Below are 16,964 nucleotides of genomic sequence, written 5' to 3' on the forward strand. Positions count from 1 at the left end.
GAGTGCTGGGGAAAACAAACAATACAACAACTCCCCCAAGCTCTGGGGCTTTTCCAGGCCTTGTGCCACTTCCTTTGCTGTCTGTAGATAATAATGACACAGTACAGGGTAAGAAAGCCCCCTCAGGTCTTCCCTCAGATCCCAAAGGCCTGAGACATTACAAAGTTTCCATTTCCCCTCTTATCAAGCCCGTCTTCACATTTCTCTGAGCATTTATGGACATGGACACAGTCCTGAATAGGTGAGGAAGGATGAGCAAGCTGGAGTGAGCAAACAAGTGGCTGCTCCTCACAGGAGCATTCTGGTGCATGGACACAAAATTATGTTACACAAATGCTCCATTTTCTTCCCCTCAGTGACCTGGCCGTGGCACAGGGTGCCCAGAGCAGCTGTGGTTGCCCCTGGATCCCAGGCAGTGCCGAAGCCCAGGCTGGATGGGGCTTGGAGCAGCCTGGGACAGTGGAAGATGTCCTTGCCATGGCAGGGGTGGCATTGGATGGGCTTTAAGGTCCCTCCAACCCAAACCTTCTGAACACACCTGAGCCCAGCACTGCTGTGACCTCGGCTAGCACAGACCCTCCCTGCAGCCAGGGAAACTGCTGGGCACAGACCACAACTGCATGAAGACCTTTGCTGGGGGGGCACAGATTCCATGTGGGCACCTCATGAACTCAGCCACATTTCACTGTGGGTTGAACAAAACAAACCTGGGAGAACCACAGCCTTCCCAAAGCATCCCTCCTGGGGCAGAGGGAACGCCCCTGGCTGTGCCTAGGTGTTTCTCTGGCTTTGCTGTCACTGTGTTCAGCAGTCAGTACAGCCCCTCCATACCACCAGGCCCAGCCCCATAGCTGAGTGTCCCTCATGGCTCTCACCTGAGTAAGTGCTCCCAGCTGGGTGTCCTGGAACCTGCAGCGTCCCTGAGGTCAGCGGGGGTGGCGGGGGCAGAGCCGTGGGAGGGGCAAACATATTGGGGTGGTGAGGATGGGCGGGGGGCTGCAGGGCGGGCGGGAAGCTGTGCAGGGGGCTGTGGCTGGCCAGGGACAGCGGGAACGGCGACGCCGACGGGTGGTGCGAGATGTGCGGGGGAGGCGCCTGGGTCTTGGCCGGGGTGCTGCTCCTGCTGCTGCTGTTAACGAGACGAGGAGCCGTCAGGGGAGAGAACAGCCCCAGCACACATACACACAACCTCAGCAGCTCCTCACGTCAAACACTGTGCTACAAATCCCAGTTACCGTTTCCACTCCTACCACTGGGGTACCCCTTCTCCACCACCTGCTCTGGGATCTTTTACTTCCTGTGGTCCCCACACACCTGAGCTGGGCTCTCCCTTGCTGCAAGAGGTTGGTATTGTCCCACAACAGCACAAAGGAGTAATCAGCCCTGTGCATTCATGACTTAATTATCAGGTCCTTTCTACATCACTGCCCGGTTCATGTTCTCAGGCAAATGAAGCTCAAAATCACTGTGTGTGCATTAATAAAAATTTAAATTTGTTTTTAAAGTGAATTACTAAGATGAAAGACTGCAGAAAATGTGAAATGAAGTTGAGAAGGCAACAACAGATTTGTGCTTATTGTACAGGTAATGTCCCTCTCTACCCCACAATGAAATGAGATAAGATGAGTCAAGAAAAGAAATATTTGTGATTACACTGGCTGCAATTTTTCAGGTTTCATTTCGTACTAATGAGTATTTAAAATACATTCATGGAAGGCTTAATTTTCCTTGTCTTTATTTCAAGTAACAAAACACTTATATTGCAGTGACTTTTAAAGACAAGCAATACCAGCTTGGTTAAAAATAAATCCAGGTCTTAAACACCTCCCAGTCTTTAGTCAAACCATGAAGCAACCACAGCGCTACTTCCCCAGGTCTTGAATGTCACGCCTGCCTGCTGGGAGCTCGATCTGGAGAACTGCAACCCAGCTTAGAGTAAGGGAAACCTGAGGTCCCTGTCTCAGAGGGATATCACGGGTTCCTGTGCACATGGCGTTTAATCTCACTGCTCATCTTTGTTATCCACAGATAAAAGGTGAGGCTGATCTCACCATGGCCAGGTGAGAGAAAAACACTGAAGCCTGCAAGGTGTCAGCAGTGCAGGAAAACATGGAGCTGTGAAGTGCCTAGTGTGTGACTGCTGGTGCTGGGCTGTCACCAGCTGCACCTTCATTGAGGGGCTCCTCGCCCTGGGGCATGGCAGCACTTGGGGAAATCAGATATTTACACGGATGGGAGGGCAAAACTGTCAACCTTCAGAGAGCAGCCCAGCCCGTAGGAACTGGGCTTTTCTTCCCCTCATCTACACTGTGTAGAATTCCCTCCAAAAACCCAAGTCTGGCAGGGAAAAAAATCCAAAGCAAATGAACTTAAAATACCCAGTTTAAGGGATCATCAGGTCACAGAGAGTGATCCGGGCTCATCTTGGGAGGAATCGAGGTTACGTGCACTGAGTGCCCTTTATTTCCCAGCGATGGGATGGGCTGCGCTGTCTCTTCTTTATCCAACTCCCCTCAAGGCTCAGCCCAGCACCCTGAACCCCTCTCTGTACACCTACCTTAAGCTGTTGAGGCTCAAGCTGCTGCTGTTGTAGGCAGAGAGTGGCTGCGAGAGGCTCTGAGGGTGGGGCTGCACAGCGGGCAGGGCCGGGTGTGCCGGGGGCAGCGGCGACTGCGGCCGCGGCGGGTGCTGGCCGGCCGGGGGCTGGCCGGAGGGCTGGCCGGAGGGCTGGCCGCAGGGCTGACCACAGGGCTGGCTGGCGGGCGGGCGGCCGGGCTCCTCGGAGGCCGGGGGAACCGGCACGGCCGGGGCGGGCGCTGGGGCCGGAGCCTCGGGGCGCGGGGCGAGCGCGGGGCTGGGGCAGCGGCCCTCGGGAGGCGGCTCCAGAGGTGGCGGCGTCACCTGAGGACGGGGGTCTTTAGGCACCACAGGCTCAAGTATTGGGTCTTTGCTGCTATCCTGGCTCTTCTCTTGGCTCCTTTCTAGTCCTGATATTTTGGGGACAGCTGGGCCCCTAGCACCAGGGTCGTCATTGTCAGCAAGTGCGCCAACTCCCACCTCTTTATCTGCAACAACAACAGAGAGAGAAAATGGTTAAACGCGACACAGACAGCCCAACCCAAAGCCACTGCTGGGCCACTCACACTCCGAGCGGGCAGCTCCATTTCGTTTCCATCAAGAACCATCCAGGCGAACATGAAACTGAATTAAATCCACCTGCCCCAGTAACTCTCCTCACAATAAAGCACGTGGCTGAGAAGGCAGACCCTGTTCAGCGCTGCTGTTCTCCATCATTGTTACTCATCATCACTCCCTCATGAGGGAACAAGCTGAGGGAACTGACCCTCTGAGGGAGCCAACACTACGTGGAGCTCCGTGCTTCTCACTGAATGGGTAACATTGGAAAAGATCTTTAAGACCACCAAGTTCAATCCCTCACTATGTTCGCCACTGAATCATGTCCTCAAGTACCACATCCACATGTTTTTTGAACAGGGTTGTTGACTGAACCACTGCCCTGGGCAGCTGTGCCAGGGCCTGAGCACCCTTTCCATGGGGAAATTCCTCCTGGTGTCCACCCCGATCCTCCCCTGGCCCAGCCTGAGGCCGTTCCCTCTCCTCCTGTCCCTGTTCCCTGGGAGCACAGCCCGACCCCCCGGCTGTCCCCTCCTGTCAGGAGTTGTGCAGAGCCACAAGGGCCCCCTGAGCCTCCTTTTCTCCAGGCTGAGCCCCTTCCCAGCTCCCTCAGCCTCTCCTGGGGCTCCAGACTCCTTCCCAGGACACAAGATCTGAATTTTAGAACGCACACTAGCAGCAGCCCAGGCTTTTTTGGTTTGGCTGACCATGGAGAAACTTACTTCTATTTCCCAACTCTTTAATAATAATGAATATAATTATAATTTTAACATCGGTACATTGGAGTTTTGCTGACCGTTGCTCCACAGCAATTTCCCGTTGGAACTGCTCCCCAAATCTTCTGCCAGTGTGGACCTGATCCATGGCACCCCTTGGAACAAATCCAGGGGAATGCTGCTGACCCAAGATTAAGAAAGGTGCAAGACAGGTGGGGGATCAGAAACCCATTTAGGGCCATATTGCACAACAGCTTGGAACAGTTGGACTTAAACCTTCAGCAACTACAGAAACACAGCCCAAGGAAAATATGCAAGGTTTGAAGGGGCTTGGGACAAACTTAGAATTAAAAAAGTGTCCAGTGTTCTAAATAATCCTGAGACAAGACAACCTTACTCCTCCTTCTGCCTGTTTTAAGGAGTAAAATTACTAAATGCATAATGAAAGAATATCCATTCAGAGAAAATTTTTGACAGCTCCTTTGTGCAAACCCTGAAGTAAAGGAGTGAAATTCAGAGGATGGGGAGTGAACTCTGCCAGCCCACGGCCTGGGCACATGTTTGCCAACCATCACATCCCTGGAGCCAGCCTGGCAGCCATGTGTCACAAACGTGGCATCATTTGGGTTTAATTTCATCAACAGATCAAAAATAAACCACACCAGGACATGCTCAGTAAGTGTTTTACAGGCCCAGTGCAAGGGTGAACAGCCTGGTAAAGCAGAGGATTTTCATAGGTTGTAGACAGGAGGTGGGGAAAAGGGGGACAAAGGGAAGCAAAAGGGAGGTAAAGAGGAGAAAAAGGAAGCAAGAAAGAGGGGGAAAAGGTAAACGCGCTTATTTGATGAGGACCTTCTTTAATCACTCCTGGAATACCTGTAACAGGCACAGAGGCTTCTCCATCAACTTGGATGGGATGACTATGAGGGCAAGAGTGGGACTCTAGAGGGATAAAAACAATTACTCTGCCATATGCCCAAGGTCTGTCTCACTGCAATAAACTGCAGGTTCTTGGTAAAGGAAACTTTACTTCCATTAACTCTTTGGATCAATCCTCTTTGATCAAACATTATTACAAGTTAGAATATTGTCGATGCTGGGTGACCCCAATGTAGGGAATAATGTGCTCTGACTCCATGATTCAGAAGGCTGAACAATTGCTTTATTAAGCTATACTATATTACACTAATACTATACTAAATTACATACTAAAGAGATACTATACTAAAAGAATACTAAAGAAAAACCCATGACTGTCTGAGGCAGCCAGGACACAGCTTTGACCCAATCGGCCAAGGAATCAAAACAACCTTCTCCAGTGTCCAATTAACAAATCACTTTGGGTAAACAATCTCCATAACACATTCCACATGTGCCAAACAACAGGTGCAGCAAGCAGAGATAAGAATTGTTTTCTCTTCTTCTCTGAGCTTCTCACTGCCTTCCCCAGGAAAAATCCTGTGAGAGAGAATTATGTCTCTCTCTGTTCAGAGAATATGAATACCACAGAATGTGATCCACACGTGTTAAGGCAGGTCCCCCAGAAGGAGAGAAATGAGCAACAGTTTGCACAGGCATAGACAGATCTACGTTCCCAGTCCTTATGGCTGTAGGAGTTACAAGTTTTTGGGTTTGTTGGGTTTTTTTACACAATGGCTTTGAGGACTCAGGCTTGTCACCTGCAATGCCCTACTACATGGCTCTAGCAGGTGGTCTGGAAATCCTGCAGAGGTGATACTTCCAAACCTACAGGGAACACCTTGCTCTTAGTGCATTCATTAACTCCTTTCCTTTAGCCTCTCTCATGTGTCACATTTATTCAGCACAGCTCAATGCTGGGATCTGCTCCTCCTCCCTGGGAGAAAAGGGCTGGGAATGCCCCTGTCTCCTGGGTGTTCCCTGCTGCTGCTCACGCCCTCACTGCACAGCCCCGAGTGCCATCCCTGTGAGTCTGCCCTGGGGAGATGCTGCCTGCAGTAAAATAAATGTTATTCCCAGTCTCCCAGCAGCCATGCCTGTGGGTTCTGCCTCTCCTGTGTGACACCAGTGCACCCACACTGTGCCCCAGCCCAGCTGTGCAGGAGGCCGAGCACACACAGCCCTGCCTGCTGATAACCATGATGGATAAATCAGAGCCAATTCTCCAGCCCGCTGCATCTATTTGGGGAGTTGAAATCCCCCCTCAGTGATAAACGCCACCAATCACAGGTTTCATGAGGAGGGCTCCAGTCCTCATCAACAGCACTTCAAGGTTACACAGACAAGATTGCTCTTTTCCTACCCTGACTGGCTCAGTGCAAAAACTCTGGGGGGAACAACCCTTAATGTCACTATGACACTGACAACCCAACTTTCTGAGATTGTTTATCATCAGAGGAATTTATCTCCACCCAACAGCTAAGCAAGCACCAAGCTAACTCCATTTGCTGGCTGTCTCCACACTCTGCTTTGGATAAACTGGAATTACTGCACTGGGATTCAGGAGAGCAGTGACTGTGATGTAACTTCCATGCTGACACAGGCTCCCCTTTTTCCACTAGGTTGATACTGCATCCACCAACAGCCAGTCTTACACTGAAAAAGGAATAAAGCCAGAATTTGATGCTGAGGACTGAGGATCATTGGCATTTCCCAGACAGGAAATGCAGCTTTCACTGTCTTCCATTCCTGTACCCTTTGATGTGCCTTACATTTCAAATTCCTCTGTTTTTCACTCAAAAACACAAACTGAAGACACAGAACTCCAGTCCCCTCCATGTGACCCTGCTGTCACCACAGCAGGGAGCAGCCAAGGCCACCCTGGGGACACCTGTAGGTAACCCAAGTGACTCAGGTGTCCCAGAGAGACTCTGCACTGGGGAGGGCCAGCAAACATTTCCCTCTGGAGACATGGATTTGTGTAATAAATACAGGCAATATGCAGCTTTCCATCACTGTCTCTCTTCCTAATGTGCAAATCACTAAAATCTGACCCAAACTCTGCATTCTGGCTCCTTTGTCCCATCTGCATGGTCCGAAAGAGGCAAAGGTTGGCCAGGGGTGGCTACTGGGAACATCACAGCCACAGGAACAGCCCAGCTGCTCTCCACTGACAAAAAGACCCTGTTGGAATTGCCAGATGTGACATTCCCAGAGAATCATCCATGCAGAACTCTCTCATTGTGCCTGGCCAAGGTGTTTGCAGATGGGTCCAGGAGCACCAAAGAGCACAGGAGGTGCCAAGAGCCAGCACAGGGTGTGCCATGGCCACCCCGGCCTGGCCAGTCCCGAGTGCCCCGGGCATCCCTGGCCCTGGGGAATGAAATCCCCTCAGGGACACTGCTGCAGGACCATGTCAAACTCACAGCGGCCAAACTTTTTTGCCGAAGATAAAATCATCGAACTTTTCCGTGTCCAGGTGTGAGACAGCCAGGTCTGGATGCCATCCAGAAAGGAGGCTGTACCATATCCTGTCACTCCTCCTCCTGCCTGCATCCAGATTCAGCCTCCACGCCTGGCCTTGGGCAACTTCAGAGATCAACTCAGAACCAGCACTAAATTTTCCACTTTCCTGAGAGGAAAGTTTAGGACTAAGTTCAAAGTCCTTACTGCACAAGTGGGAAAATTATAGGAGTTTTCAGTATTCTGCAGCATTATCTTTGTGACTGAGCGTTCAGCCTGACAAAGAAATATTATATCCCATAATTTAATTTAAAAACAGTATTAATTTTCTTTCACTGTTTTGGTAAGCTGAACTCTTAACAACACTGTATCTGTCTAACTCAAATTTTCTCCAAACTTCTTAATGCAAGATAAAAACCCCAGATCTTTCAAACCCATTTTTTCCAGCTTTACCATAGATAAGTGGGGAGTTGGTACAAACTGTCACAACCAATACAAACCCCCAGGACATCTCTGGAGTGCTGGAATGCATCTACCCCACAGACCACCAGCTCTTCACAAGCACTTCACAAGGCTTGAAATAATGAATCAGATTGCAGCCCTGATTGTCCATTTCATATTGATTAGACCTTGGTCAGGGCAGTATCTGGAAGGGGAAGGCAGGTGCCAGGAGCTGCTCCTGCCAGGAGGGAGGAGGCTGTGGGTGCAGCAGCCAACACACATCAAACAGGCCCCAGAGCAGCTCAGCTGTTGTACTGGATACACATAATTTGCTAAAAACAATTCCTCATTTTTAGCACACAGTCATCTTTCATCCTAATTTCCAAGGACACTAACAAAGCATTTGATTATGCAAATGAAGAACATGTCTTCGAAAGCACAGCTCTGTCATCTGCTGATAGCAATTACTCCATAGTGAGCAGGTATTTAGCACAAATGAACAGCAAGGCTGGTGACACACTTTGTACTTAATTATAAAACAGAGAAGAAAATCATTCAGGACAAAAGATTTTGCTACCTCCTGTTAAAAATGTTTATCCTCTGCATTGAAAGGGATTTAATTGTCAACAGTGAAGTTGCAGATCAATGAAAAGAAGCACTTAGTGGGACTGCACAAGATGCTGACAATTCTTCAGTCATTGAGCTGCTTCTGGCCTTGATTTAGAGTGCAGAACTCTCCAATGCTGCACATGAAACCATTTATTTAATCCAGCTGTTAAAGAGAACACTCTCCATAAATGTAACTCCTATAGCTGTACACTGGGAGCGTATGACAGCACTCATTTCATTTTTTTAAAAGCACTTCTTGATTTAGTACAAAGGCATGGGGTAAAGCTTTCTAGAAAGAAAAGAAAGAAAGAAAGAAAGGAAGAAAGGAAGGAAGGAAGGAAGGAAGGAGAAAGATCCAAACACCTGTCTGTCAGGAATCCTGGTACTTCAGTAAATAAGAAGGAACTGCAGAGGGTGTAACACCCTCACAGACCCTGCAAGAATTCAATCCTGCTTCAACACACACAGCCAAAGGTTTATTTCCAATAAAATCTCTTGACTTCCTAACCTATCCAGCTGGGAATCAATAAATGACAACATTAACTACACAGCCTCAAAGTATTCCACAGCCAGGTCCTGAGGGATGACTGAAGGGGCTCCCAAATGGGCTGGAAAACTTCCAGGTGGGAAGTGATGCTGACAAAGTCAGTGGGGAATATTTTTTACTCATAATGCGTTTGTGATCAAAGAGTTTCACCTTCCTGTTTCAAATCTGCATTTTAATCAAAGACATTTAGGTTTTGTCATGGCAATCCTTCTAAAACACACTCAGACACCCAAAAACACGGAAGACCCTTGTGGGGCCAGGCTGGGCTTCCCACCCCTCCAGGACCAGCACAAGGCTTTTCCAAAGTTGGTGCACAAACCTTGGAGCCAGGATACAAATCCCATCTGCCCAACCATGAGCTCTGCTCCTGATCTCTGCTCAAAACTGCCTTAGACCCAAACACCTGCCGGGATTCTCTGGAATTGTGGCAAAAACCAGGGGCTTTTTATACAGAATTCCAGAATGAGTTGGGTTGGGAGGGACATCAAAGCCCATCCAGTGCCACTCCTGCCATGGGCAGAGACACCTTCCACTGTCCCAGGCTGCTCCCACCCCTGTCCAGCCTGGCCTTGGGCACTGCCAGGGATCCAGGGGCAGCCACAGCTGCTCTGGGCACCCTGTGCCAGGGCCTGCCCATCCTTACAGGGTGGAACTTCTCCCCAATATCCCATCCATCCCTGCCCTCTGGCACTGGGAAGCTATTCCCCTTGTCCTGTCTCTCCATCCCTTTCTCCAAAGCCCTTCTCTGCCTTCCTCTCTCATCTTTAGACTGTTACAAGAGCACCCTGTGACCCCTCAGAGGGCAGAGCAGAAGGGTGGGAGTGCACTTCAAACCTGCCCAGAGTAAATGAGATGACAGTACAAACAATAACCAATTAAAACCAGAAAACACTGCAAGGCTGGATAATTTTCTCCAATTATCAATAGGAACATCACCTCAGCGCAGTGTTAACCCCATCAGAGGACAAGGGGAAGAAAATATCTTGAGTTTATCCATCACCCCTCCTACTTATTGATTTGCCTTGGCTACAGATCCACAATATTCCCTGAAATGCCCATGACATCTGCTCATTCCACTTGTGTGTGACAGGATTACTTGAATGAGCTTGAACAAAACCAGTTTTCAAAAGCAGCCTGAAAGGTATAACCCTGTGAACACTGATCGAATGTAACCTGACAGCTCAGTTTAATACACCAAGGACCACAAAGATGTGTGTGATATGTTTATACAGCAAAATAACACATCTATTCCCCCTGAGAGGTGTCACACCCCCAGCTCACCAGCCACACAGCCCTGGCTCCTCTGTGAATTTGTTCTTTACAGCCAAAGAATTTCTGATTTTAAAGGCATGATGCCAATATAAGCAGAGAGCTTAAAACTACTTGCTAACACTAAGATAAAGCTCAGCATGACCATGAGAATTCCCATTTTCAATTACAACTATTTCAGTTCAAGGAAACTTTGCTGAGCTTCCACATCCCAGCTCCCCCATCAGGGTCACTTTACACTGTTCTCATGCTTGGCACTATTTCCCTTGAGTTTCTAACGCTGCAGAGAAAAAGACTGATGTTAGAGAATGACAGAGTCATTAAGGTTGGAAAAGTTCTCTAAGATCATTGAGTCCAACCCTGCTAAGGCCACCACAAACCCATGTCCACACATGCCAGATCTGGACACCTTTTAACTCCTTCCAGGGCTGGTGACTCCACCACTGCCCTGAGCAACTGTGCCAGGGCCTATCCAACCCTCTGCTCCAAGTACCCAGGAAGGATTCTTCTGGTCTGGGTTGTACCAACAAGTGCAGAAATGAGATTTTATTGCTTCTTGTCAACAAATTGTCACATTAAATGTGTTAATTATACGTGTCCAGTAACACCCAGCTCTTTGCAAATTGTCTGAATTTCTTGGTACCTGAAAGCAAAATTCAAGCAAAGGTACAAAGTCAGCATGATTGTCCTTGTGAGCCACTCTTCACTCCTGAGGCAGACATCTTAGGGAAGCTCCAACTGAGGTGTTCGATCCCAGAGTCATGGATCCTCTGTGCCCTGCCCACACAGATCACTAAAAACACCCTGTGAAAGTGCCTTTGCACATCACCACGAGCAGTGCTCACCTTCAGGACACAGCAGCTGACCTGTCCACAGTGAACACAGCAGACAGCAGGGCAGGGTGGTTTTGTTATGAAGGAGGAGCTGTCTGAGAGCCTGAGCACATCCTAAACACAGCAGCAAGGATGAACACCGGGCCCACAGCCAACACAGCACCTCAGCTCAGCTCAGCCCGCAGACTCACTCATAACCTGAATATCCACAATAAATGGCAAGCAATGAAGATTAAAGTCAGATGTGCCGCACACTGTGCCTGGAATGTGGTTAATGAGCTGGCAGGACACAGGACTGTCACAGCAGTGTCCCACAGGCAAGAGGACACCAACATCGGGGTGCGACGTCTGAGGCTGGCCCCAAACGTGGGGTTTTTCTATCCAAACTGGAATCATTAGCCTGTGTATGATTCATAATAGCATTTGAAAAATGTCCTGTGCTCCTCACTTCAATTTTGATTCACGTTGTGCCTTGCTGCTGAGGCTAATTCTTATCCAGCAATGGTGAATCCAAAGCCTCCAGCTTCAAAAGCAGGACTGTGTGGTGTTGCCTCCATGTGACAGGGAACTGTAATTCTAAAAGGATTAAAAGTTTACCAGCACAGCCATGTAAAGCAGAAAATGAATTGTTCACTCTTCTCATCTCTGTTTGGAAATTAGATTACAAGCTCCAAGTGAGCTGAAATACAGAATGAAGCAAATCTTTGTGATTAGCTCACAGGTGGCCAGTGAGCCTTTCTGTGCCTCAAAGCCTGGCAGATTCCCATTAGCTGCAATAATAAAAGAATGTGTACTTATCCCTCAGCCCAAACCCTGCCCTGTGCTAGCTCGGCTACCTGCTGTGCTAATCCTCAGAGCCAATAGCATCACCCTCAGCTGGGAGCTCTGAAGTTTGCTCAGCTGTCAGTTGGGATATTTGGGGTTTGTGGCTCACCCCTGCCCAGCCATGGGGCCCCACTGCACCCTCAGCACTGGGAAGGGACTGGGGTGCTCACCCTGCCAGCCCCACGCTGGCAGCAGCTGCTTCCCAGCACTGAGAGCAAAGGCTCTTTATACACCATTTGTACCATTCATCAGCAGCGCTTCATGTTCCTGCTCTCTCTGCAGAAGGTACCTCTGAGTGTCAGTATAGCAGAAATCAGGAATCAGAGCTCACAAGTGATGCAGAGCACCAGTGGTCCATTCCATCTGGGATTTGCTCCTCACTCCTGCCAGCTGCAGATGCAGTGGGACAACAGGAGCCTCTCACTCAGCCACAGCCCACACACAAGGAAACCTTTCCAAGCCCTCCCAGCATGAGGCTGGTTCATAGAAGGAACCTTGAGGGCTTCTTCCTCTGGCAAACTGATATCCCACCTGGCAGAACTGTGATAACTTTTTTATTATTTCTGTAAACATCTAATAGTCCTCTGAACCCTCCTAAGCTCTCTACCTTAACATTACCTTCCACCAGGGAGCTCTACAACTCAACTTACAATTTCCTTTTCTTCCTTTTTATAGTAGGAAAAGGCCTCCAGAGATCATCAAGTCCAACCTCTGACCCCCGTGCACACTAAATCATACTACAAAGTATTGCATCCTCTTGTCTTCTGAACCTTTCCAGGGATGGGAACTCCACCACTGCCCTGGGCAGCCTCTGGCAGTGTTTAACCACTCTTCCAGTAAAGAAATTTTTTCCTAATATCCAACCTGAACCTTCCTTGGAATGTGTGAGGCAGGGAGATGAGAACCTATCTCCTTATTCCCACAGTACAAAATTGCCAGAATATTTTAAGTTAATTTCATAAAATTTCTTTTACATGAAAAATTTTAAAAACCTGTTGAACAGTGCTGTTGTGGACCAGGGCTTGAGGCCCCAAACCTTGGCCCAGCCCTTCCCTGATGTGGGGCTACTTTATAAGCTGCTCTGGGGAAACAGCTGGAATTCAAAGTAACCTCCTCCCTCTTCATTTCCCTTTTTCTAAAAGCACCCTTTGCCTGACCTGGCAAAGTTGGCTTCCAGCAGAGCTGCTGCTGGAAGAAATGCCTGGAGAGCTGCTCCTGTCCCTCACCCTGCACAGCAGCACCCACTGCAGGTCCTAAACCACCAAGGCGCAGTACCAGAGCCTCCCTCAAGTTATGCACATACTTAACTGGATGTGAAGGGAGTCACCTCCTGATTAGGCAGCAGCTGATTGTTTGATTTGGGGATTAATGTGACACAGACACCTGGGCTCAGAGGCACCAGCTGGTGCAGTGGCACTGCCAGGGCTTGGGGACGGACCTGCTCAGGATCTTCCAGTCAGGGCACCAAACCTCCCTGCTGGCTGCTGCTGCAGCCCCGAGCAGCCAGACTGGGGCACGAGTGTCCTGCAGCTGGGGATGGTGGTGGACACTCTCCCCAGGCCAGCACAGCTGTGTGCCAGAACCCCGGGCTGGGCAGGCTGGGCGGGAGCCCAGAGGTCCCTGGTGCCACCTCCCTGCTCAGGCAGGGCCATCCCAGAGCACAGGGCACAGCATTGTGCCCAGAGGGCTCTGCAGTATCCCCGCTGAGGGAGACTCCAGCCCCTCCCTGGGCAGCCTGTTCAGGGCTGGGCAGTGCCCAGGGCAGAAGTTCTGCCTCCTGTGCAGGGGCAGTTCCTGGGCTCCGTCCCTGCCCGTGGCTCTGGTGCCACTGCTGGGCCTGGAGCAGAGCCCGGGCCCTGCTCTGCCCCTCCCTGCACACAGGGACACCCAGGGCTGAGGGCCCCTCTCAGCTGGGGCTCCTCTCCAGGCTCAGCAGCCCCAGCTCCCTCAGCCTTTCCAGCAAGGAATGAGCAGCCTGAAGGTTGTAAAAACTGCACACCAGGAATTCCCACTGTGTCTGGGTGACTGGCGTGAAGAGGGAAGAAGAAAATCTCTCAGCCATTCCACAGCCCCTCCTCTGGCTCCGTGCTCTGCAGAGTTGGCCTGGAATGCAATATCCCAACCTCTCCCATCCAGCACAGGTAACCTGTATCAAGAGAGATTTTACTGCTCAACTTTCATTTTCACCTCAACAGCTGAACAACTCACATTTCATTTTAATGTTCCCCGCTCTGTTGATCCTCTCCAAGACCTTTCATCAGGGCACACATCCCTCCATGAGAGCACAGCTTGTGCTGAGCTCCCAGGCTCACCAGGGCACAGAGCGGGGGTTTGCAGAGCTGGAGCAAAGGGAGCTGCTTCTGTGCTCCCACACTCCCAGGGACAGCCTGACTCCCCTCTGTGCTCAGCTTGGCTCTGGGTCACAGAACCATGCAATGGGTTGGCTTGGAGGGACCTTAAAGCCTTCCATCCCCATGCCATGTTTAGGGACACCTTCCACTGTCCCAGGCTGCTCCCACCCCTGTCCAGCCTGGCCTTGGGCACTGCCAGGGATCCAGGGGCAGCCACAGCTGCTCTGGGCACCCTGTGCCAGGGCCTGCCCACCCTACCAGGGAACAATTCCTTCCCAATATCCCACCTAAACCTACTCTCTTTCAGCTTAGAAGAAAAAAGGCCATTTCTGTAACAGTTTTGGTTTCCAAGAAGCAGAGGCAGGAGGAGACATCTAATCCAAACATCCTAAAATCCATGGGGCTGCAGGTGGCACTGTCCAAGAGAAAGTTCAATTCTCTATAAATTATGAATAGCCCCCACCTGTGGCATGAAATCTCCACCTTGGAGTGAGAGGAACCTTGACAAATAACATTTATTTAAGTTTAAGAAAAATACTTCAAAATCGGGGAAAAAAAAACCTCCAGACACTTTCAGTTTTATAGTATTTTCAATTCTTTTCACAAAGGGAGGTAAAACTAAACCCAAGCATTTACCGGGTGCTTGAAGACCAAATCAAGCACATATGATGTTTCAACAGCAGCCCAGTGAAATAATCAATAACCTCCAATTCCACTTATTGACTTTTGCACACCCTTGCAGGCATGAGACTCCAGATGAAGGCACTAGAATCACCAGATTGTTCAATTTGTTCTTGCTCAGATATTTCACACTGACATTTTTATGATGGTGTGTGGAAGCTTCTTTGAGAGAAGCTCTTTAAAGTCAGAGTGGACTTCAGCTGCCCAAATTCCTTCTTTTGCTTCATTTTGGGATCCAGGGTGGCTTAATGCATAATGGAAATATGAACTATTTCCCTCTCTCTATTTTGTCTTCTCTTACAGCTTGAAGGAACTTCAGGAAGAAAGACATCTTCTGTTTAATCATACCTGGATTACAGAACATTATACATCTATAAACTGCATTACCATGGGGGACAAAGTGCCTTTGTGTGCCCCTCACACCTCCCTGCAGTGTGTGACTGGCTTCCCTGACACATCTTTTTATGAGACTGTTTGGATAATATAATTCTGCACTCTCTAACAGCCACAATAACAACTTGTTTGGACCACTGTGAACCAGCAGGAGCTCATTAAGTCCTAGAGAATGTTCGCAGCTATTTTGGCATAGGTGTGATTTGTTATGACATGGGAAAGCTGCACTATTTCACCAGGTTTAATAGGTAATAGATATGCCCAAGCACATCCTTCTTGCAAGGCTATGAGGAGCTTTTAGCAATAACCCTCAAGGATCTGTTGGGCAAACTCATCTTGCAACATCTTCAAATACAGAGAGAAAATTATGTGAACTATGGAAAATCACTGTGATTCAGGGACAGTGCACTAGACTAGAAGATTAAAGTTCTGCTCCAACTCCCTCAAGATGCAGTTAGGTCAGTGCTTGGCCCTGTTTCCTTTTCCAGGATTTAGATGATGAGCTTTCCAGGGCAAGGGCTGGTGCAAAACAAGAATCAGCTCTTGCTTAAGGCCTCTCTGTATTTGTTTCATGAAGATAATAATAAGGATTTTAAAAAAGGTCAAATTCAAGCTGGGCAAAATGCCAGAACTCCTCACTATGGTTCAAAGAAAGCATTTGAGTAAGTAAATGTAAGATAAAATAATTTATTTACTCCCTGTTGTGTTTGAGATGTTTGAGAAGTACCTCACTGGGTTTTTTCCCTTTCCTGTGAAGCTGACAGCCATGAGCATTCAATAATCATGTCCTGAGCTCATGTACCTGGTCTGCCATGGGGCCCTGACAACCACTGATACATCAAATCATATATAATCCTTCCACAACATGCAGAAGGCTGAAACTGTACTGATCTCCAGTGCAACAAAGCAAATACAGAGAAAAGCAATATAAATACACAGAAAATCAATATAAATACACAGAAAATCACATGGGCCCATTAATACTTAAGAAACTGTTGTGGCTCCAGTCAATAGATCAGCCCAGTGTGAGACACACATTTATCCCACACGTGTGTGCACATACTTGCACACTTGTGCACAGGTATACACACAGCTGTGGCCATTGGCCCTGTGGGGAGGATTTATTTTAATTATTATCAAGACAAGGCTGTCAAATTGATTCTGGGGGAAGGAGGGAAGGCAGCACAAGCAAATGGTTCTGGCTGCAGGTCAGGACTCTCGCTTGCTTCTCACCCTCCACGTCTGGAGGGATCCAACCCCTCCTGCTCCCAGGAGATGCCAAGTCTGACATTTGTGTTGGAAGGTCTCCAGCACTCACTTCCAGCTTCCTAAAGTTTGTTTCTGACTAGAAGGGGGAAAAAAATTCCTGTTTAACATTTACCAGCTACCACCAGTTTTACTGGAAACTGTTGAAAACGTTTAACAGCTCATCCTCAGGAGGGGTGAGGTGGTGCCACCTCACATGCCACACATGAAATGTTTTCTTTAAGTTACTCCTCTTCAATCAAGGCTGAAAAATGAACTCTAGATACAAAGTGAGTTTAGAGATAAACAGAAGGGTTTAGGAGACACAAAACTCTGTGGCCCAGAAAATAAGTACAGGAGGAGATCACAGAATCCTGGAATGATTTGGGTTGGAAGGGACCTCAAAGCCCATCCAGTGCCACCCCTGCCATGGCAGGGACAGCTTCCACTGTCCCAGGCTGCTCCAAGCCCCATCCAGCCTGGCCTTGGGCACTGCCAGGGATCCAGGGGCAGCCCCAGCTGCTCTGGGCACCCTGTG

At 49.0% G+C, this 16,964-nt stretch overlaps 1 protein-coding gene across 1 annotated transcript in view; it reads right to left on the minus strand.

The window, feature by feature from the left end:
- Nucleotides 1–16,964, minus strand: part of AUTS2 (activator of transcription and developmental regulator AUTS2) — a 767,477-nt gene that overhangs the window by 24,400 nt on the left and 726,113 nt on the right. Inside the window, exons 7-8 of the mRNA XM_041484937.1 lie at nucleotides 2,558–3,065; nucleotides 876–1,129 (exon numbers count right to left, since the gene is read on the minus strand). Of these exons, the coding sequence (XP_041340871.1) occupies nucleotides 876–1,129; nucleotides 2,558–3,065 (762 nt within the window). The remainder of the gene's footprint in view (nucleotides 1–875; nucleotides 1,130–2,557; nucleotides 3,066–16,964) is intronic.

Source organism: Pyrgilauda ruficollis, unplaced genomic scaffold (assembly GCF_017590135.1).
Source record: "Pyrgilauda ruficollis isolate IOZ18807 unplaced genomic scaffold, ASM1759013v1 scaffold69, whole genome shotgun sequence".
In the NCBI taxonomy this organism is placed as follows: domain Eukaryota; kingdom Metazoa; phylum Chordata; class Aves; order Passeriformes; family Passeridae; genus Pyrgilauda; species Pyrgilauda ruficollis.